General features: G+C 50.7%; 1 protein-coding gene across 2 annotated transcripts in view; it reads right to left on the bottom strand.

Annotated features, from left to right (window-relative positions):
• LOC121272915 (threonine--tRNA ligase 1, cytoplasmic-like) overlaps window positions 1–22449 on the bottom strand; it is a 41461-nt gene that overhangs the window by 4771 nt on the left and 14241 nt on the right. Inside the window, exons 9-17 of one of the 2 annotated variants that reach the window (XM_041179775.1) lie at window positions 19473–19619; window positions 16491–16589; window positions 15544–15710; window positions 13585–13747; window positions 10115–10252; window positions 7338–7415; window positions 6584–6684; window positions 3422–3526; window positions 3118–3190 (exon numbers count right to left, since the gene is read on the bottom strand). In XM_041179775.1, coding sequence (XP_041035709.1) covers window positions 3118–3190; window positions 3422–3526; window positions 6584–6684; window positions 7338–7415; window positions 10115–10252; window positions 13585–13747; window positions 15544–15710; window positions 16491–16589; window positions 19473–19619 — 1071 coding nt within the window. The remainder of the gene's footprint in view (window positions 1–3117; window positions 3191–3421; window positions 3527–6583; window positions 6685–7337; window positions 7416–10114; window positions 10253–13584; window positions 13748–15543; window positions 15711–16490; window positions 16590–19472; window positions 19620–22449) is intronic. The other variant, XM_041179776.1, reaches the window with a different exon arrangement.

Genomic DNA, 22449 nt, shown 5'->3' with positions numbered 1-22449 from the left:
GAACATTAGAGTATATTTTGTAACTTGTGCTATCCTTACAAATGCGTACATATCTGTAAAGGGATAGTAGTGGGTGAAGGAGAATTGTAATATAGTTCATCGTTTCTTGCTGAATAAATGTTTCATTCTTATGTTAAAAGTTTATCAGCGGACTCCTGTGACTCTGTTCAGTAGCTACTCTCCACGTATCTACACAAACAAAACTAGAAGTTAGGATCCATCAAGCTGGGTTCCACTCTGGGATCAGACTCATCCAGGGGTAACCTCAGCTCAGATCATAACACAACTTTACTTCCCTCTTGCTTGTGTTTCTTACTTAAATCTAAGTAGCTACTTCCTTAAAAATAATATGATTTTCTAATTTTCAGCTATTTAAAGACAGTAGTTTCTCCCCAACCAGTGAACCTACTGTTTTCCTATGTCACCAATTTCTTTTTAAACTCAGCCAGTTCTCGAGTAGGTCAGGGCTGGTTCTCTCTGCTCCCCGAAAGATGAGTTTTAAAGATAAACGAGCAAACCATTCGGCAACAAACCACACTGATTTCTGACGGCTGCTCAGATGGACACAAATTGCACAGCCCTTCTAACTGATGCTGACTGTCTCTGGGTCTCCCTCTCTGTCACTCTAACTGATGCTGACTGTCTCTGGGTCTCCCTCTCCGTCAGTCTAACTGATGCTGACTGTCTCTGGGTCTCCCTCCCGTCAGTCTAACTGATGCTGACTGTCTCTGGGTCTCCCTCTCTGTCAGTCTAACTGATGCTGACTGTCTCTGGGTCTCCCTCCCGTCAGTCTAACTGATGCTGACTGTCTCTGGGTCTCCCTCTCTGTCAGTCTAACTGATGCTGACTGTCTCTGGGTCTCCCTCTCTGTCAGTCTAACTGATGCTGACTGTCTCTGGGTCTCCCTCTCCGTCAGTCTAACTGATGCTGTCTGTCTCTGGGTCTCCCTCTCTGTCAGTCTAACTGATGCTGACTGTCTCTGGGTCTCCCTCTCTGTCACTCTAACTGATGCTGACTGTCTCAGGGTCTCCCTCTCCGTCAGTCTAACTGATGCTGACTGTCTCTGGGTCTCCCTCTCTGTCAGTCTAACTGATGCTGACTGTCTCTGGGTCTCCCTCTCCGTCGCTCTAACTGATGCTGACTGTCTATGGGTCTCCCTCTCAGTCAGTCTAACTGATGCTGACTGTCTCTGGGTCTCCCTCTCCGTCACTCTAACTGATGCTAATTGTCTCTGGGTCTCTCTCTCTGTCACTCTGATGCTGACTGTCTCTGGGTCTCCCTCTCCGTCGCTCTAACTGATGCTGACTGTCTATGGGTCTCCCTCTCCGTCAGTCTAACTGATGCTAATTGTCTCTGGGTCTCTCTCTCTGTCACTCTGATGCTGACTGTCTCTGGGTCTCCCTCTCTGTCACTCTAACTGATGCTGACTGTCTCTGGGTCTCCCTCCCGTCAGTCTAACTGATGCTGACTGTCTCTGGGTCTCCCTTTCCTGTCACTCTAACTGATGCTGACTGTCTCTGGGTCTCCCTTTCCTGTCACTCTAACTGATGCTGACTGTCTCTGGGTCTCCCTCTCCGTCAGTCTAACTGATGCTAATTGTCTCTGGGTCTCTCTCTCTGTCACTCTGATGCTGACTGTCTCTGGGTCTCCCTCTCTGTCACTCTAACTGATGCTGACTGTCTCTGGGTCTCCCTCCCGTCAGTCTAACTGATGCTGACTGTCTCTGGGTCTCCCTTTCCTGTCACTCTAACTGATGCTGACTGTCTCTGGGTCTCCCTCTCTGTCGCTCTAACTGATGCTGACTGTCTCTGGGTCTCCCTCTCTGTCAGTCTAACTGATGCTGACTGTCTCTGGGTCTCCCTCCCGTCAGTCTAACTGATGCTAACTGTCTCTGGGTCTCCCTCTCTGTCACTCTAACTGATGCTGACTGTCTCTGGGTCTCCCTCCCGTCAGTCTAACTGATGCTGACTGTCTCTGGGTCTCCCTCTCTGTCAGTCTAACTGATGTTGACTGTCTCTGGGTCTCCCTCTCTGTCAGTCTAACTGATGCTGACTGTCTCTGGGTCTCCCTCTCTGTCAGTCTAACTGATGCTGACTGTCTCTGGGTCTCCCTCTCTGTCAGTCTAACTGATGCTGACTGTCTCTGGGTCTCCCTCTCTGTCAGTCTAACTGATGCTGACTGTCTCTGGGTCTCCCTCCCGTCAGTCTAACTGATGCTGACTGTCTCTGGGTCTCCCTCTCTGTCAGTCTAACTGATGCTGACTGTCTCTGGGTCTCCCTCTCTGTCAGTCTAACTGATGCTGACTGTCTCTGGGTCTCCCTCTCTGTCAGTCTAACTGATGCTGACTGTCTCTGGGTCTCCCTCTCCGTCACTCTAACTGATGCTGACTGTCTCTGGGTCTCCCTCCCGTCACTCTAATGATGCTGACTGTCTCTGGGTCTCCCTCCCGTCAGTCTAACTGATGCTGACTGTCTCTTGGTCTCCCTCCCGTCACTCTAACTGATGCTGACTGTCTCTGGGTCTTCCTTTCCACCACACCCACCTGTATTTCAGCGGATATTCCACCAAGGGGTGGGGGTGGTATTGGAGAGGGGTCCAACCAGCTCTGCTCCTTCCTTGTCTCCTTCCACAGAATCGACAAAGTCCATTCGGCCCCTCTGCTCTGTGCTGGTGTTTCTGCTCCAGGTGGGCCTCCTCCTACCCCGTCATCATTTCACCCCATCAACATCTCCTTCTATTCCTTTCTCCTTCATGTGTTTATCCAGCTTCCCCCTCAAATGCACCAAATTGCCTCTTGGATTTACTGTCAACGTTCTTATATTTAGGGCCCCTACCGTTGATCCGACCCATATCTTCCCACCCTCTACCCCTACCAAACCCATCCACAATGTTAGAGGTCACCCCACAGTTTCTCTTTCCTGGAGAAAAGAGCCATTGTCTGTTTAGTCTTGCTTGACCTGCTATAACCTCCCAGTTCTGGTATCATTCTGGTAAATCTTTTTAATTTTTTTGCAACCTCTTCAGTAACTTTCTGCAACTTGAGAGGCCAGAACCGTGTACAGTGTTCCAAGTGCGGTTTAACCCAACATCTGCTAACACTTGGCTTCACAACCTTACCTGTCGAGCATAATCTTCTGTGCTGTTTCCGAGGGGAATTACCATGAGCTGAGAGGGCGAGAGCCAGAAGGGCCTGGAAAGAGAGACAGAAACATAGAGAAAGGCCTGACCTGTTCCCCAGTGGGGATCTCCATTAAAATGTCAATTTAATACCTCTCATGGCAACAGCCTGAAAGGAAAGATACTGCCCGTCCTCAATCCGAGAGGGAGGGATCTTCAGGCTTCTTGCCTTCGACTTGATTTGAACAGGGACTTCACTCAAGATTTAAATGCTCGTGGTAAGACTACAGCTAGGCTCACTTACCATTTCCCAGCGCAGCTCTCCGCGAGGACAGCGATCATCCGCTCCACCGATCCCAGGATGGCACGGTGAATCATCACCGGTCTCGCTGTGTCACTGCCATCTTTGCTGCAAGAGAATCGGAGCAGGTCAGGGTCGTGCGGTTCAAAGCACCCACTCCGGCTGGGGTCCGGTTCAAAGCACCCACTCCGGTTGGGGTCTGGTGCCCACGGAAGCTGGTCCGAACGCCAATCCCGTGTGATCGCCCGAATGTACCGGCACAATCGCCAGCCAATTAAATAAAAAAAAAAACAAAGTCTTGTATTTACACAGTGCCTTTCTCACTCCCCCAGAGCGGTTTAAACCCAATGAAGTACTTTTTTTTGGAAGTGTGGTCACTGTTATAATGTCAGAAACGCGACAGTGAGTTCATGCAAAGCAAGATCCCACAAACAGGAATGTGATAACGACCAGATATTCTGCTTTAGTGATGCTGGCTGAGGGATTAATATTGCCCCCAGGGCACGGAGGAGAGGGGGGGGGGTGGGAGGGGGAAGGGAGAAACACTCTCCCCCACAACGCAAGATCAGGTCAGAGGCTGGGAATTCTGCAGCAAGTAATTCACCTCCTGACACCCCAAAGCTTGTCCACCATCTACAAGGCACAAGTCAGGAGTGTGATGGAATACTCCCCGCTTGCCTGGATGAGTGCGGCTCCCACGACACTCAAGAATCTCAACACCATCCAGGACAAAGCAGCCCTGCTTGATCGGCACCCCGTCCACCACCGACGCACAGTAGCAGCAGTGTGTGTACCATCTACAAGATGCACTGCAGCAACTCACCAAGGCTTCTTCAACAGCACCTTCCAAACCCACGACCTCTACCATCTAGAAGGACAAGGACAGCAGACACATGGGAACACCACCACCTGCAAGTTCCCCTCCAAGTTACTCACCACCCTGACTTGGAAATATATCGGCCGTTCCTTCACTGTCGCTGGGTCCAAATCCTGGAACTCCCTCCCTAACAGCACGGTGGGTGTACCTACACCACAGGGACTGCAGCGGCTCAAGGAGGCGGCTCACCCACCACCTTCTCAAGGGGCAATTAGGGATGGGCAGTAAAAATGCTGGCCTGGGCAATGACGCCAATATCCCGTTAAAGAATAAAAAAAAGTTCTTTGATATAGTGACTGAGGCCTCACTTTTATCATCCCGTTCAAAAGACGGCCCCCTCTGACAGCGCAGCACTACCTCAGTACTTGTACTGGGAATGTCGGCTTGAATTTTGTGCTCAAGTCTCTGGAGCAGGATTTGAACCCATTGGCTCCGAGACGACGGCACTACTCACTGAGATGTAGCTGACGCCTGGCTAGGAACTGGCATAGCCAACCAGCCCATCCGACATCTATACACGCATTTCCCACTTCTGGTCACAATCAGCAGCAGGAACCATGGCTGGCTTATCTACCCCTTTGCCCTGGGACACTGAGTTCCAACTTAGTGACTGGGTTGAGATCAGCTAACTGTGCAAAGGCTAGGCTCAGGATTAGGCCCATTAGGTACTGTCAATCTCTATCCAGGCTACGCACCCCACCTACCAGAAAGTGCAAGCGCGAGGAAACTGGGGGGGTGTGTTAATAGGATCCAAGCCAGTTGGTGAAGCCGAAACCAAGACACAGAGCTTTTCTTTATTGAAAGAGTTTATCATCTTGTTCAGTCTCTCAGCTCTCCTTCCACTCCCCCAGTGTCCCAACCATCCCCTATTTATACGTGCTCAAGGACAATTAATATCCATCATCTGTTTCTCTTATCCCAGACAATGTAATTGACATTAACAAACCTCAACAATGTAATTGACAAGAGATTAACAGGGTGGCTATTCAGCTCTGGGATTTTGAGGTCCTTGTCGACGTGAGAGCTAAGTGGTGGAAGGAGTGTATGCACAGGCTGAAGCGTAAAAGATGAAAGATGAGACAGAGGTCCAGGTGAACAAGTGAAGGTGCAGCACTGATCAGGTTTTGTTGAATCTTACATGGCAAATGGACTCTGACGCTTCTGTTTATACATCTTTTTCAAAAACCAACAATTTAGAGGCACTCTGGATGCTGGTCATGAGAGGACCTTGTACATTGGTCTCTTGTGGTACTGTGCCTTCAAGTGCAGTAGTTGCAGAATAAAATGTGAAAACTCAAAAAAATTACAAAGCATTTACAGCACAGAAACAGGTCATCTGCGCTGTACTGGTGTTTCAGCTCCACATGAGCCTCCTCCCACCCCCTCCATCTCCTCACATCATCAATATCCTTCTATTCCCTTCTCCCTCATACCTTTATCCAGCTTCCTCCTCAAATGCATCTCTGCTATTCACCTCAATCTCTCCCTGCGGTAGTGGGTTTCACATTCCCCCACTCTCTGGGTAAAGAAGCTTCTCCTGCATTCCAATCGGATTTATGAGTGATGAACATATATTTACTGCCCACAGTTCCAGTCTACCCCACAAGGGGAAACACTTTCTCTCTATGCCTAGCCTGCTGAAGCCCTATTGTCATCCATCGTCATTCAGGTCACCCCTCCCCCTTCTCTTTTCTAGAGAATAAAATCCTAGCCTTTTCAGCCTTCCCCGATACTTACCACCTCTCAGTTCTGGTATGATTCCAGCAAATCATTTTTGCGCCGACTTCAATGCCGCGATAGCATTTGTTTTTAAACGATAATATGGAGATCGGAACTCTGCACATTACCCTAAGGTGGAATAGCTTGCTGACACTCAAAAAACATGAATCACTTGGTCGCAGTTGAAACGTATGGAGCCTGTACCCCAGAGTCAGTACCCTGGGGGAGCAGGAAAGAATATTTAAGAATGGGGTTATTATGGAATTTTGGTTTGCTGTCCAGATTGCTCATTGCAGGACAGTAACTTATCCCCTACCTCCTTAAAGGAACGTTACATTGTTCAGGTTAAGAGAAAGAGGTGATGGGTATTAATTATCCTTGAGCACATATAAATAGGGGATGGCTGGGACACTGGGGGAGTGGAAGGAGAACTGGGAGACTGAACAAGTGAATAAACTCTCTCAGTAAAGAAAAGCTCTGTGTCCTGGTTTCTGCTTCACCAACTTGGATCCTGTTCACCCCCAATTTCCTCGCGAATATTTTAAACTCTTGGCCACACCCATACTCACCCAACATAGCTCAAGTTGAATCTGACTGGTAACTGGAAGTCAAGCTGGATAGTGGCGCACTGATGGTTTCGCCCAATAGCATCCTTAATCTGGATGTCGATCTGGAATAACATGCAATGGCTTCAAATGCAAACATCAAAACTGAGATGAATATCAAGTTTTTGCTGAACAAATGTATTTGGGTTACTGAGCCAAGATGGAATTAGGGGACAGATCAGCCGTGATCTAATCAAATAGCATAATAAGCTTGGCCTCCTCCTACATTATTGGGTTAAGGAGGAAAATGACTTGGAACTATATTGGCCATTCACTGCCACAGGGTCAAAGCCCTGGAATTCCCTCCCTAACAGCACTGTGGGTGTACCTACACCACACAGACTGCAGCGCTTCAATAAGGCAGCTCACCACCGCCTTCTCAAAGGACTATTAGGGATGGGCAATAAGTTCTGGCCTAGCCAGCGACTCCCACATCCCATGAAAGGATTAAGAAAAAAATTATCTGCTGGGGCTCTTGCTCCTGATCACCAGCCTGTAATTCCCACTGGCAAGTCGACAGAGGCCTTGGGAGTCAACCCACTGCTTTCCCTTTTCTGTAGGTCAGAGCCTCGCAGCCTGTTCAGCCCTTTCCTGATAGGAAACCTCTCAGCTCTGGTGTCCTCCTTGTCAATCTGTATTCTGGACGCTCTCCAGTTCTCCCCGCCCTGTTCTGTTAAGCCTGTCCTGAGAAATCATATTACAGAGTGTGGGCACTGACCTTGGGACCATAGAACGCGCCATCTCCTGGGTTCAGCTCCCAAGGCTGGCCAAACTCCTTCAAGCTGTTTTCCAGTTGCTACAGAGAGAAGAGATGTCACGTCAAGAGGGAAGTCAGCAAACCCCAAGCAAAAACACCCAGGGAGGTAACATTCTTGACGTGTCTACACATAACCACACTGGGGTACTCTGATGCCAAAAGTCTATGTGCAACTATCCTGTGGTAGTATGTGCATCAACAATACTGACCAACGTAGAAACAGGACAGAATAGGACTTTAAACAGTGATTCTGGAAATCAAACCAATAAAACTAATGGAAATATATCCCAGATGGCAACAGCTGCCTCTTACAGCCCACGCCTGCTATTTGATTCTGTAGAGCATGACACAACTGAACATTAGTGGAGCATTTTGTTAGGATGTAGCAGGTGCTGTTTTCCAGGCATACCAAATCCACAAGGGAAACTTGGCCACGCTATCACAGTGATTCAGCAACTTGTACTTACTGCGAGAAGACCTGTGCACTGAAGTCAGAAGCAATGAGTCCACTACCACCTTTAGAGATTTTAAAGGCTAAATTAAAACATTCATTAACAAAAGAACAACAAACTTAAAACACAAGATTATAGTTACACAGCTATAACAGTTCCCAAAATTTCTACTGAACCAGACTCCCAACTACACACCTCCTTTAAGGCAACAGTCCAAATAGATTCCAAATTTATAAAGTCATTCAGCAATTTTACCACAAGCACCGACTGGACAATGAACTTCCAAAGGCTTTTAACACAACTTTGGTTACTGGAACTGCAAACTTCTTCAGGATGGCTAGAGGTTTTTTTCCCCAAGTCTGTTTCACACAGTCACTTATCAAGATCTCACCCGGTCACCCCTCACACAGCCTTCCATCCTTCTTTAAATATATTTCTCCCTTTTTGATCTGTAAATCCCATTGTTTCCACTTGTCTCTAGAAGTTACTTTACCCAGGATATAAAAATCTTCCATGTTCTCATTGCAGCCAGCACTTTTGGGAAAAATCAACATAATAACCTTATTCATCTGGTCAGTTGTAAACATTCTCCCTGCCCCTTTGAAAATCAAACACTTCTCCACTTGTCTAAAAATGCACATTTCATTCATGCCGCCTCAGCTGAGACTTCACCCTAGCTTTCGTGATCTCCATTTCAAAAGCCTTTTTACACCTCACTTCTTTGATAATTTAAACCTTGCCGTCTAATCATCTCTAGTTTAATTAAATCATCCACACGCACGCACTAACATAAGCCTGCTTTAAAATATCCCACAATAATATGAGGAAAAATATAACTTCTTGACAATATAACGGGTATTACAGGCAATACCGCCACACCAGTGTTTTGCCGTACACCCCAAGTCAGTGGCTGTGTAAAAGAAAATAGCTCCTGTTTCAGTTAAGGGCCCTTCTCTAGGTGTCAACCGTGACTAAGGGAATAGCACTCTCTCCCACCTCTGATTCATTAGGATAAAAACAAAAAAACTGCGGATGCTGGAAATCCAAAACAAAACAGAATTACCTAATTCGTTAGGTCCTGGGTTTGAGTCTGACTCTGAAGGGGTGGAAATGGCATAGTGGTATTGTCGCTGGACTAGGTATTTTTCGACCCAGGGTAATGCTCTGGGGACCTGGCAGATGGTGAAATTTGAATTCAATAAATATCATGGAAAACCATGAAACCATCGTCAATTGTTGTAAAAGCCCATCTGGTCCGGCCTACATGTGACTCCAGACCGACAGCCATGTGGTTGACTCTTAAAAATGCCCTCTGAACAAGGGCAATAAATGCCCACATCCCTTAAACGAATAACAAAAAAGCAACAATTTGGGCTGGCATTCCCAGTGCAGTACTAAGGGAGCGCCGCACTGTCGGAGGGTCAGTGCTGAGGGGGCGCCGCACTGTCGGAGGGTCAGTACTGAGGGAGCGCCGCACTGTCGGAGGGTCAGTGCTGAGGGAGCGCCGCCCTGTCGGAGGGTCAGTGCTGAGGGAGCGCCGCCCTGTCGGAGGGTCAGTGCTGAGGGAGCGCCGCCCTGTCGGAGGGTCGGCGCTGAGGGAGCGCCGCCCTGTCGGAGGGTCGGTGTGAGGGGGCGCCGCACTGTCGGAGGGTCAGTGCTGAGGGAGTGCCGCACTGTTGGAGGGTCAGTGCTGAGGGGGCACCACGCTGTCTGAGGGTCAGTGCTGAGGGAGCGCTGCCCTGTCGGAGGGTCGGCGTGAGGGGGCGCCGCACTGTTGGAGGGTCAGTGCTGAGGGAGTGCCGCACTGTTGGAGGGTCAGTGCTGAGGGGGCACCACGCTGTCTGAGGGTCAGTGCTGAGGGAGCACCGCCCTGTCGGAGGGTCGGAGCTGAGGGAGCGCCGCACTGTCGGAGGTGCTGTTTTCCAGATGACACAACTGCCCTCTCAGACGGATATAAAAGATTCCACGGCATCTAGGACAGGGTGTGGGGAGGAGGGGGTTCTCTTCGGTGTCCTGGGCTCAACATGCATCCTTCATGCAAAGTTGCTGAAAGAAGGCATTGGCTGACTGGACGATGGTGGGACTTTGCCTTGTCTTCAAGAAAGTGTTCCATTTGCTGTGACGCATCCCAGGTTGTGAAAAGTGCATTATAACAACTGCAAGTTCTTTCTTTTGGCTCCTTATTAGAATTCTAAAAAGGGGTGCCCACCAAAACATTAACCTCTCATTTCTGCTAACAGAGACAAGGTGAGCCTCGGGTGCACACAGACGTTCCCTCCCTCTAACCTTTTCCGCCAGCTCCCAGACCTCTACGTCCCCCAGGAATTTCTCCGGCCGAGTGGAGAGGTAGAGCCTGAAGCTGAAACCGAAGGCCTGGTACACCGCCTGCAGGAAGTCAAGGCATCCTTTAATCTCATCTTCGATCTGTGGAGGAGCGGGCGAGAAAGCAGTTACAACATATGAAGACAAAGGAGGCGAGGCAGCACTTCAAACGACACTACATTACAATGCAGCCTCAGACTCTTGAGCCACACGGTGTAATCAAGTAATAGTACAGCACAGGAGACTATTCAGCCCATCGAGTCAGTGTCAGCTCTTCCAAAAGAGCAATCCAGTCAGTCCCTCTCCCTTACTCTTTCACCATACCCCGAAAATTTCCTGCTTCGAACAGCACTTTGAAAGACCTTATTGAATCTGTATCCACCACCTATCAGGCAGCACATTCCAAATCCTAACCACTTATTGCATAAAGCCCTTTTTTCCCCTCATGTCGCCTCTGATTCTTTTGCCAATCAGCTTAAATCTGCGCCCTCTAGTTATTACCCTTCAGTCACTGGGAACAATCTGTCTTTATTACTCTTACTTAAACATTTCATAGTTTTAAAACCCTTTATCAAACACACTCTAAGCCACCTATGCTCTAAGGAGATAGTTGATCAATCACTGGGCTTTATAATTGATTGCTGGGTAGACTCTGGGATTTGCCATCCAGGTGCAAATCATATAATTCTGGCTAAAACTGTCAATCAAATTTATTTACGAGGAATACGATTATGCAGATGACAGCAAGGAGCCTGCAGGGCAAATAATTAGAGAAACGTACAGATTGAATCAGCCCACAAGATTTTGAACTTGGGCTGACTACAAAGGGTGTTATAATTCGCTGCTCATTCACTGAGCAAAGTAGGAATCTAGAGCCAGTCTTTCCTGAACGTAGATTTATTCACAAAACTCAGGAGAACACAGGCACAGACTCCTTTTTCTTTTCCATACACAGGTGGAAACTGGTTCTTGTATATAAGAACAAAGAAAAATACAGCACAGGAACATGTCCTTTGGCCCTCCAAGCCTGCACCGATCATATTGCCTGTTAAACTAAAACATTTTGCACTTCCGGGATCCGTATCCCTCTATTCCCATCCTAATCATGTATTTGTCAAGTTGCCTCTTAAACACCACCATTGTACCTGCTTCCACCACCTCCTCTGGCAGCGAATTCCAGACACAAAGTATAGATGACACAGGGAGCACCCCTAACCCTACCCTAATTGGTAACAGTTGCTCTCACTTACACCTGGAGCATGCACTTCATCGTGACAGGATTGCAACACGAACATTGGAGTTCCTCTACACAAGAACGCGCTCCAGTTACAGGTCTTAAATAAGAGGCATTTGCCAGATGATAAGATGTGTTTAGTTGCTGCTAGTCTGGCTTGGGCAGGCATTACAGTGAAACCCACTCAAATCAAGTGGGCGTGTCCCCTTCCCTAGTCCAGGGAACTGTACAGACCATGAATCACACGCTTGTGTCATCAGATTTGGTGGCAACTGTGCTCCATTTTGCAGGTTGGAGATCAGATTTCCCCACTCCAAACGGTTACATTATGGGGAGAGATTACACAAAATGGGTTGGCACATGGGAGGCCAAGGAGTGATCCGAATGAAGTGTTTTACGATTAGGAAAGAGATTACAAAGTACGCACTGCACAGAAACAGGTCAACTGGTCCATGTCAGTGTTTGTGCTCCACGCAAGACTCCTGCCACCCCCTCTTTATCTCCCCCCGTCAGCATATCCTATTCCTCTCTCCTTCATGTTTATCTAGCTCCCCTTGAATTCGCCTCCACTAAATTGTTAAGGTAGATAGAGAGAACATTATTCCATTGGTGGTGAGGTGCAGGACAAGGGTACATGATCTTAAAACCAGAGCCAGGCTGTTCAGGGGAGAAGTTAAGAAAGACTTCCATGTCCAAATGCAGCAAGACCTGGACAATATCCAGGCTTGGGTTGACAAGTGGCAAGTAACAGTCACGCCACACAAATGTCAGGTAATGACCATCTCCAACAAGAGAGAATCTAACCATCGCTCCTTGACATTCAATGGCATTCCCATCACTGAATCCCCCACTATCAACATCCTGGGGTTACCATTGATCAGAAACTGAACTGGACCAGCTATATAAATACTGTGGCTACAAGAGCAGGTCAGAGGCTGGGAATCCTGCGGAGAGTAACTCACCTCCTGATTCCCCAAAGCCTGTCCACCATCTACAAGACACAAGTCAGGAGTGTGATGGAATACTCTCCACTTGCCTGGATGAGTGCAGCTCCCACAACACTGGAGAAGCTCAAAACCATCCAGGACAAAGCAGCCCCACTTGATTGGCACCACATCCAGAAACATCCACTCCCTCCACCACCGACGCACAGTAGCAGCAGTGTGTGTACCATCAACAGGATGCACTGCAGCAACTCACCAAGGCTCCTTAGACAGCACCTTCCAAACCCACGACCTCTACCATCTAGAAGGACAAGGGCAGCAGACACATGGGGAACACCACCACCTGGAAGTTCCCCTCCAAGCCACACACTATCCTGACTTGGAAATATATCGGCCATCCCTTCTCTGTCCCTGGATCAAAATCCTGGAACTCCCTCCCTAACAGCACTGTGGGTGTACCAACACCACAGGGACTGCAGCGGTTCAAGGAGGCAGCCCACCCACCAACTTCTCAAGGGGCAATTAGGGACGGGCAATAAATGTTGGCCTAGCCAGCGAAGCCCACATCCCGTGAATGAATTTGAAAAAGCTTCTTCACGCATAGGGAGGTAGGTCAGCCTATTTCAATCCCTTCCCCCCCCACCCCACCCCCACTAGGGCTATCTGTACCTTGCTCATCCTGCTTTCTACCCTTAATGTCACCTATTACCACATTCCTTAGATAATATCACCACCTTCAACACCTCTTTCTCCTTTTGTCTATGACATCTTTTGGCAATCTCCACCTATCACTGGCCCTCTATCCAGCTCTACTTGTCCCACTCACCTTAAACCAGCTTATATTTCACCTCTCTTCTATTTTTCCTTAGTTCTGTTGAAGAGTCAAACAGACTCGAAAGGTTAACTGTGTCCCTCTGCGCGGAAGCTGTCAGACCTGCTGAGATTTCCCAGGTATTTTTGTTTAGGGAGGCAGGAGTATGGAACTCACTTACATAAAAAGGACTTGATAAACTCGGTAATTTAAAATCTGAGGTCAATAGATTTTTGTTAGTCAAGGGGATTAAGAGAGACAAAGCCAAGGGCATGGGAGTCCCAATACAGATCACTGAATGGCAGAACAGGCTCGATGGGCTAAATGGCCTTCTCCAGTTCCTATGTTAATTCCCAGGGATCAATCTCCGCCGTGTCCTTATTATTCCCGGAAAACCGAGCTCACAGAGCCCGATGCCAGCTCGCAGAGGCCGCTCTCTGCTTACCTGCTCCACGGTGCAGAAGATGTGAGCATCATCCTGCTGGAAGCGACGCACTCGCACCAGACCCGACAGGGCCCCCGAAAACTCGTTCCTGTGCAGGACGCCAAAGTCTGCCAGCCGGAGCGGGAGCTCCCGCCAGGATCGGGGGCGGTGGTCGTACATCAGGCTGAGTGGGGAAAAGGAAGGCATGTCATTACACCTGCGACAACGTGCACTCGTACAGCGCCTTTAACATCCCTAGCTGCTTCACCAGAAAGGAAGCTGGGCAAAATTCAACACCGCGCCACCTAAAGAGGTGCCAGGGCAGGAAGTCAGAAGCTTGGTTTTAAAGGAGCATTTTAAAAGAGGGAGGCGGAGAGGTTTAGGGGGGAAATTCCAGAGCTCAGGGCCCCCCAGGCAGCTGAAGGCACGGCCGCCAATGGTGGAGCGATGGGAATCGGGGGATACTCAAGAGTCTGGAAATGGAGGAGGTTACAGAGATAGGGAGGGGTATAGGGGCTGGAGGAGGTTACAGAGATAGGGAGGGGTGTAGGGATTGGAGGAGGTTACAGAGATAGGGAGGGGTATAGCGGCTGGAGGAGGTTACAGAGATAGGGAGGGGTGCAGGGGCTGGAGGAGGTTATAGAGATAGGGAGGGGTGTAAGGGCTGGAGGAGGTTACAGAGATAGGGAGGGGTGTAGGGGCTGGAGGAAGTTATAGAGATAGGGAGGGGTGTAAGGGCTGGAAGAGGTTACAGAGATAGGGAGGGGTTTAGGGGATGAAGGAGGTTATAGAGATAGGGAGGGATGTAAGGGCTGGAAGAGGTTACAGAGATAGGGAGGGGTGTGGGGGCTGGAGGAGATTATAGAGATAGGGAGGGATGTAGGGGCTGGAGGAGGTTACAGAGATAGGGAGGGGTGTAGGGGCTGGAGGAGATTATAGAGATAGGGAGGGATGTAGGGGCTGGAGGAGGTTACAGAGATAGGGAAGGTTGTAGGGGTTGGAGGAGGTTACAGAGATAGGGAGGGGTGCAGGTGCTGGAGGAGATTACAGAGATGGGGAGTGGTGTAGGGGCTGGAGGAAGTTACAGAGATAGGGAGGGGTGTAGGGGCTAGAAGAGTTTACAGAGATATGGAGGGTTGTAGGGGTTGGAGGAGGTTACAGAGATAGGGAGGGGTGTAGCGGCTGGAGGAGGTTACAGAGAAAGGGAGGGGTGTAGGGGCTGGAGGAGGTTACAGAGACAGGGAGGGGGTGTAGGGTTGGAAGATGTTACAGAGATAGGGAGGGGTGTAGGGGTTGGAGGAGGTTACAGAGATAGGGAGGGTGTAGGGGCTGGAGGAGGTTACAGAGATAGGGAAAGGGTGAGACCATGGAATTGATGTGAACACAAGAATGAGAATTATAAAACTGAACCACCTCTGAATGGAAGCTTGTGTCAATCAATCAGTGAGAAGGTGGGGCAGTGGGCGAGTGGGGCTGATCTCACTGAAGTATACAAATTTCTTACAGGGCTCGACACAGTGGATGCAGGATGGATGTTCCCCCTGGTTGGGTACCTATAACCTGGGGGCAGAGTCTCAGAATAAGATGTCAGCCATTTGGGGCTGAGATGAGGAGAAATTTCTTCAGTCAGAGGGTGGTTTATCTTTGGAATTCGCTACCCCAAAGGGCTGTGGAGGCTCAGTCATCGAGCATGTTCAAGGCAGCGGTCGATAGATTCCAAGATGTTAAAGATGTCGAGGGCTATGGGGATGGTGCAGGAAAATGGTGTTGAGGTAAATTAACGATGATCTATCTGAAGAGCAGAGCAGGCTCAGGAGGCTGAATGGCCTACTCCTAGAAGAAAGGGAGTTCTGGGGAGAGAGGGAGCCAATGAGTACATGGACTGAGAGAATGAGCAAGCGAGGGCATGAGCGAGAGCAGAGCCAGCAAGAAGAAATGCCAATTTATAGCCAATGCCAACATAATTGCCAAAATACTCACCAGTGCCCAGGACAGTTCATGGGTTTCAAAGAGTAGGACTCGTTCTCAAGCTGGAAGGAGAACATGTTGTCACGATAATGATCCCAGTGGCCAGACTGCTCCCACAGCTTATTGTTAAACACGTTGGGGGTCACCACTTCCTTGAAACCACGCTTCCGGTACTCACTCTGAAACGTCAGTAGGTTCAGGCAGTCAGATCGCACAGGGAGAGAGAAGCAGTCAACCTTTTTTTACATGATGGAATGGTTAGACTCTCACCACCATCCCAAACACTCCCAGGGCAGGTACAGCACGGGGTTAGATACAGAGTAAAGCTCCCTCTCCACTGTCCCCATCAAACACTCCCAGGACAGGTACAGCACGGGGTTAGATACAGAGTAAAGCTCACTCTACACTGTCCCCATCAAACACTCCCAGGACAGGTACAGCACAGGGTTAGATACAGAGTAAAGCTCCCTCTACACTGTCCCCATCAAACACTCCCAGGGTAGGTACAGCACAGGAGTAGATGCAGAATAAAACTCTCTCTACACTGTCCCCATCAAACACTCCCAGGACAGGTACAGCACGGGGTTAGATACAGAGTAAAGCTTCCTCTACACTGTCCCCATCAAACACTCCCAGGACAGGGACAGCACGGGGTTAGATACAGAGTAAAGCTCCCTCTACACTGTCCCCATCAAACACTCCCAGGACAGGTACAGCACGGGGTTAGATACAGAGTAAAGCTCTCTCTACGCTGTCTCCATCAAACACTCCCAGGACAGGTACAGCATGGGGTTAGATACATTGGCCAATTCCAGAGAGGGAACTGACTGAAGGATATGGCCTAGGCTTGGGGTCCTGTTAGTTGATCTCAAAGGATGAGCATTTTGAGCCTTAGGTGCTTTTGAAAGGAGTGCCCGGCTTTTACTTTCACACTAGTGCCTGGTCCATAGATATATTACCTTGAGGAAGTCAGTGAGGGTATTGTAGATGTAAGCTCCCTTAGGCAGAAAGAAACAGCTGCCAGGACTCAGCTCATGGAAGAAAAACAACTCCTGTTCCTATGAGAGAAGCAACACATTTGGCAATGAATCGAGAACAACATAGACTACAGAGTTTCCAACAACCCTGTATAAACCTCACTGACCCCAAACCCTCTCACACGATCCTGTATAAACCTCACTGACCCCAAACCCTCTCACACGATCCTGTATAAACCTCACTGACCCCAAACCCTCTCACACGATCCTGTATAAACCTCACTGACCCCAAACCCTCTCACATGATCCTGTATAAACCTCACTGACCCCAAACCCTCTCACACGATCCTGTATAAACCTCACTGACCCCAAACCCTCTCACACGACCCTGTATAAACCTCACTGACCCCAAACCCTCTCACACGATCCTGTATAAACCTCACTGACCCCAAACCCTCTCACACGATCCTGTATAAACCTCACTGACCCCAAACCCTCTCACACGATCCTGTATAAACCTCACTGACCCCAAACCCTCTCACACGATCCTGTATAAACCTCACTGACCCCAAACCCTTTCACACGATCCTGTATAAACCTCACTGACCCCAAACCCTCTCACACGACCCTGTATAAACCTCACTGACCCCAAACCCTCTCACACGATCCTGTATAAACCTCACTGACCCCAAACCCTCTCACACGATCCTGTATAAACCTCACTGACCCCAAAGCCTCTCACACGATCCTGTATAAACCTCACTGACCCCAAACCCTCTCACATGATCCTGTATAAACCTCACTGACCCCAAACCCTCTCACACGACCCTGTATAAACCTCACTGACCCCAAACCCTCTCACACGATCCTGTATAAACCTCACTGATCCCAAACCCTCTCACACGATCCTGTATAAACCTCACTGACCCCAAACCCTCTCACACGATCCTGTATAAACCTCACTGACCCCAAACCCTCTCACACGATCCTGTATAAACCTCACTGACCCCAAACCCTCTCACATGACCCCGTACAAACCTCACTGACCCCAAACCCTCTCACACGATCCTGTATAAACCTCACTGACCCCAAACCCTCTCACACGACCCCGTACAAACCTCACTGACCCCAAACCCTCTCACATGATCCTGTATAAACCTCACTGACCCCAAACCCTCTCACACGACCCCGTACAAACCTCACTGACCCCAAACCCTCTCACACGATCCTGTATAAACCTCACTGACCCCAAACCCTCTCACACGATCCTGTATAAACCTCACTGACCCCAAACCCTCTCACACGATCCTGTATAAACCTCACTGACCCCAAACCCTCTCACACGATCCTGTATAAACCTCACTGACCCCAAACCCTCTCACACGATCCTGTATAAACCTCACTGACCCCAAACCCTCTCACACGATCCTGTATAAACCTCACTGACCCCAAAGCCTCTCACACGACCCTGTATAAACCTCACTGACCCCAAACCCTCTCACACGATCCTGTATAAACCTCACTGACCCCAAACCCTCTCACACGATCCTGTATAAACCTCACTGACCCCAAAGCCTCTCACACGACCCTGTATAAACCTCACTGACCCCAAACCCTCTCACACGATCCTGTATAAACCTCACTGACCCCAAACCCTCTCACATGATCCTGTATAAACCTCACTGACCCCAAAGCCTCTCACACGATCCTGTATAAACCTCACTGACCCCAAACACTCTCACATGACCCTGTATAAACCTCACTGACCCCAAACACTCTCACATGACCCTGTATAAACCTCACTGACCCCAAACACTCTCACACGACCCTGTATAAACCTCACTGACCCCAAAGCCTCTCACACGATCCTGTATAAACCTCACTGACCCCAAACCCTCTCACATGATCCTGTATAAACCTCACTGACCCCAAAGCCTCTCACACGATCCTGTATAAACCTCACTGACCCCAAACACTCTCACATGACCCTGTATAAACCTCACTGACCCCAAACACTCTCACATGACCCTGTATAAACCTCACTGACCCCAAACACTCTCACACGATCCTGTATAAACCTCACTGACCCCAAACCCTCTTACACGACCCTGTATAAACCTCACTGACCCCAAACCCTCTCACATGACCCTGTATAAACCTCACTGACCCTGTATAATTCTCACTGACCCCAAACCCTCTCACACGACCCTGTATAATCCTCACTGACCCCAAACCCTCTCACACGACCCCGTACAAACCTCACTGACCCCAAACCCTCTCACACGCCCCTGTATAAACCTCACTGACCCCAAACCCTCTCACATGACCTTGTATAAACCTCACTGACCCCAAACCCTCGCACATGACCCTGTATAAACCTCACTGACCGCAAAACCTGTCACACGACCCTATATAATCCTCACTGACCCCAGTGACACTCACATGGTCTTGTACTAACTTTAATACCAGAAATGGGCAGGTTGTCTTATGAGGTAAGGTCAGATAGTTTATTCTTGTATCCGCTGGAGTTTAGAAGAGTAAGAGGCAACTTGACTGAAACGTATAAGATCCCAAGACGCCTTGGCAGAGTGGACAGGGAGAGCATGTTTCCTCTTGTGGGTGAATATAGAACTAGGGGTCACTGTTTAAGAATGAGGGGTCGCCCATTTAAGACAGAGATGAGATGAAATTTTTCTCTCAGAGGATTGAGTGTCTTTGGAACTCTCTTCCTCAAAAGGTGGTGGAAGCAGAGTCTTTGAATATTTTTAGGGCAGAGCGAGATAGATTCTTGATTAACAAGAGGGTGAAGGGTTATTGGGGGTAGGCAGGAGGTGACAGTCAGATCAGCCCTGGTCTTATTCAGTGGTGGATCAGGCTTGAAGGGCCTGCTCCATATGTCTGTGTAGCCCTCACCGACCCCACAGCCCCTCACGTTACCCTCTCTGCCAACAGGAGGTCTCTCACCTTTCCAATTTTCCGATGGTCTCGGTTCTTCGCCTCTTCCTGCAATCGATCCCATTCAGCCAGCGCCTTGTCATTTGGGAAGGATATTCCATGGATTCTATGCAGTGGCTCCATGTCCAGGTTCCCAGCCCAGTGCACAGCCGCACTCTGAGGTGTTGAGCATAAATAAGGAATGAAGAATCATCAGCTTCGTACATAGAACTGACAGCGCAGAAACAGGCCATTCAGCCCCTCTTCCCCGTGCTGGCGCTGCTGCCCCACATAAGATTCCTCCTACCCCCTCTTCATCTCATCCCATCACCATATCCTTCTATTCCTCTCTCCCTCACGTGCTTATCCAGCTTCCCCCTCCCTTCAACCCATCTCTGCGACTCACCTCCGCCACTCCCCGTGGGACCGAGTCCCACATTCTCCCCACTCCCTGTGGGAGCGAGTCCCACATTCTCCCCACTCCCCGTGGGAGCGAGTCCCACATTCTCCCCACTCCCCGTGGGAGCGAGTCCCACATTCTCCCCACTCCCCGTGGGAGCGAGTCCCACATTCTCCCCACTCCCCGTGGGAGCGAGTCCCACATTCTCCCCACTCCCCGTGGGAGCGAGTCCCACATTCTCCCCACTCCCCGTGGGAGCGAGTCCCACATTCTCCCCACTCCCCGTGGGAGCGAGTCCCACATTCTCCCCACTCCCCGTGGGAGCGAGTCCCACATTCTCCCCACTCCCCGCGGGAGCGAGTCCCACATTCTCCCCACTCCCCGTGGGAGCGAGTCCCACATTCTCCCCACTCCCCGCGGGAGCGAGTCCCACATTCTCCCCACTCCCCGTGGGAGCGAGTCCCACATTCTCCCCACTCCCCGTGGGAGCGAGTCCCACATTCTCCCCACTCCCCGTGGGAGCGAGTCCCACATTCTCCCCACTCCCCGTGGGAGCGAGTCCCACATTCTCCCCACTCCCCGTGGGAGCGAGTCCCACATTCTCCCCACTCCCCGTGGGAGCGAGTCCCACATTCTCCCCACTCCCCGCGGAAGCGAGTCCCACATTCTCCCCACTCCCCGTGAGGGAGCGAGTCCCACATTCTCCCCACTCCCCGTGGGAGCGAGTCCCACATTCTCCCCACTCCCCGTGGGAGCGAGTCCCACATTCTCCCCACTCCCCGTGAGGGAGCGAGTCCCACATTCTCCCCGCGGAAGCGAGTCCCACATTCTCCCCGCGGAAGCGAGTCCCACATTCTCCCCGCTCCCCGCGGGAGCGAGTCCCACGTTCTCCCCACTCCCCGTGGGAGCGAGTCCCACATTCTCCCCACTCCCCGTGGGAGCGAGTCCCACATTCTCCCCACTCCCCGCGGGAGCGAGTCCCACATTCTCCCCACTCCCCGTGGGAGCGAGTCCCACATTCTCCCCACTCCCCGCGGGAGCGAGTCCCACATTCTCCCCACTCCCTGTGAGAGCGAGTCCCACATTCTCCCCACTCCCCGTGGGAGTGAGTCCCACGTTCTCCCCACTCCCCGTGGGAGCGAGTCCCACATTCTCCCCGCGGAAGCGAGTCCCACATTCTCCCCACTCCCCGCGGGAGCGAGTCCCACATTCTCCCCACTCCCCGTGGGAGCGAGTCCCACATTCTCCCCGCGGAAGCGAGTCCCACATTCTCCCCGCTCCCCGCGGGAGCGAGTCCCACATTCTCCCCACTCCCCGCGGGAGCGAGTCCCACATTCTCCCCACTCCCCGTGGGAGCGAGTCCCACATTCTCCCCGCTCCCCGCGGGAGCGAGTCCCACATTCTCCCCACTCCCCGCGGGGGCGAGTCCCACATTCTCCCCACTCCCCGCGGGGGCGAGTCCCACATTCTCCCCACTCCCCGTGGGAGCGAGTCCCACATTCTCCCCCACTCCCTGTGGGAGCGAGTCCCACATTCTCCCCACTCCCCTGTGGGAGCGAGTCCCACATTCTCCCCCACTCCCCGTGGGAGCGAGTCCCACATTCTCCCCGCGGGAGCGAGTCCCACATTCTCCCCACTCCCCGTGGGAGCGAGTCCCCACGTTCTCCCCACTCCCCGTGGGAGCGGAGTCCCACGATCTCCCCCAGTCCCCGCGGGAGCGAGTCCCACATTCTCCCCACTCCCCGTGGGAGCGAGTCCCACATTCTCCCCACTCCCCGTGGGAGCGAGTCCCACATTCTCCCCACTCCCTGTGGGAGCGAGTCCCACATTCTCCCCACTCCCCGCGGGAGCGAGTCCCACATTCTCCCCACTCCCCGCGGGAGCGAGTCCCACATTCTCCCCACTCCCCGTGGGAGCGAGTCCCACATTCTCCCCACTCCCCACGGGAGCGAGTCCCACATTCTCCCCACTCCCCACGGGAGCGAGTCCCACATTCTCCCCACTCCCCACGGGAGCGAGTCCCACATTCTCCCCACTCTCTGGGTAAAGAAGTTTCTCCTGAATTCCCGACTGGATTTATTAGTGACTGTCTTATATTTATGGTCTCCCCAACCCCAACAAGTGAAAACATCTGGACACCTACCCTGTCAAACTCTTTCATGGTCATCAAGGTCTCAATCTGCTCACCCCTCAGATCAAACTGGCATCATCGTGCCAATCATTTTTTTGCACTTGCCCCAGTGTCTCTATATCCTGTTTGTGATACAGATGTTACAGCTGGTCACAGTAACTCCCAAGTGCAGCCTCACCCAGGTGAAGAAAACCTCCCTGCTTTTCAATTCTACTCCCCCCCCCAACCCCCCCCAGCGAGAGCTTGGTTTGCGTTCTCTATCAGACAGAAGTCGTCAGCTTCTATGGGAAGGCTCGGCAGTCCTCAAGGTGAAGATTGCAAATAGTGGGGAAATACACATAGAACAAGAGGAAGTCCTTCAGCCCTTTGGGCCTGTTCTGCTGTTCCATTACAGCATGTGCCTTTATCAAACAGGAATCTCAGCTTTGAGGTTTACAATTAACCCCCCCCAAAACACCACCCACCCCCCCCATCCC

This window comes from Carcharodon carcharias, chromosome 36, assembly GCF_017639515.1.
Source record: "Carcharodon carcharias isolate sCarCar2 chromosome 36, sCarCar2.pri, whole genome shotgun sequence".
Taxonomy (NCBI): domain Eukaryota; kingdom Metazoa; phylum Chordata; class Chondrichthyes; order Lamniformes; family Lamnidae; genus Carcharodon; species Carcharodon carcharias.
This window is presented reverse-complemented; position numbering and strand designations above follow the sequence as displayed.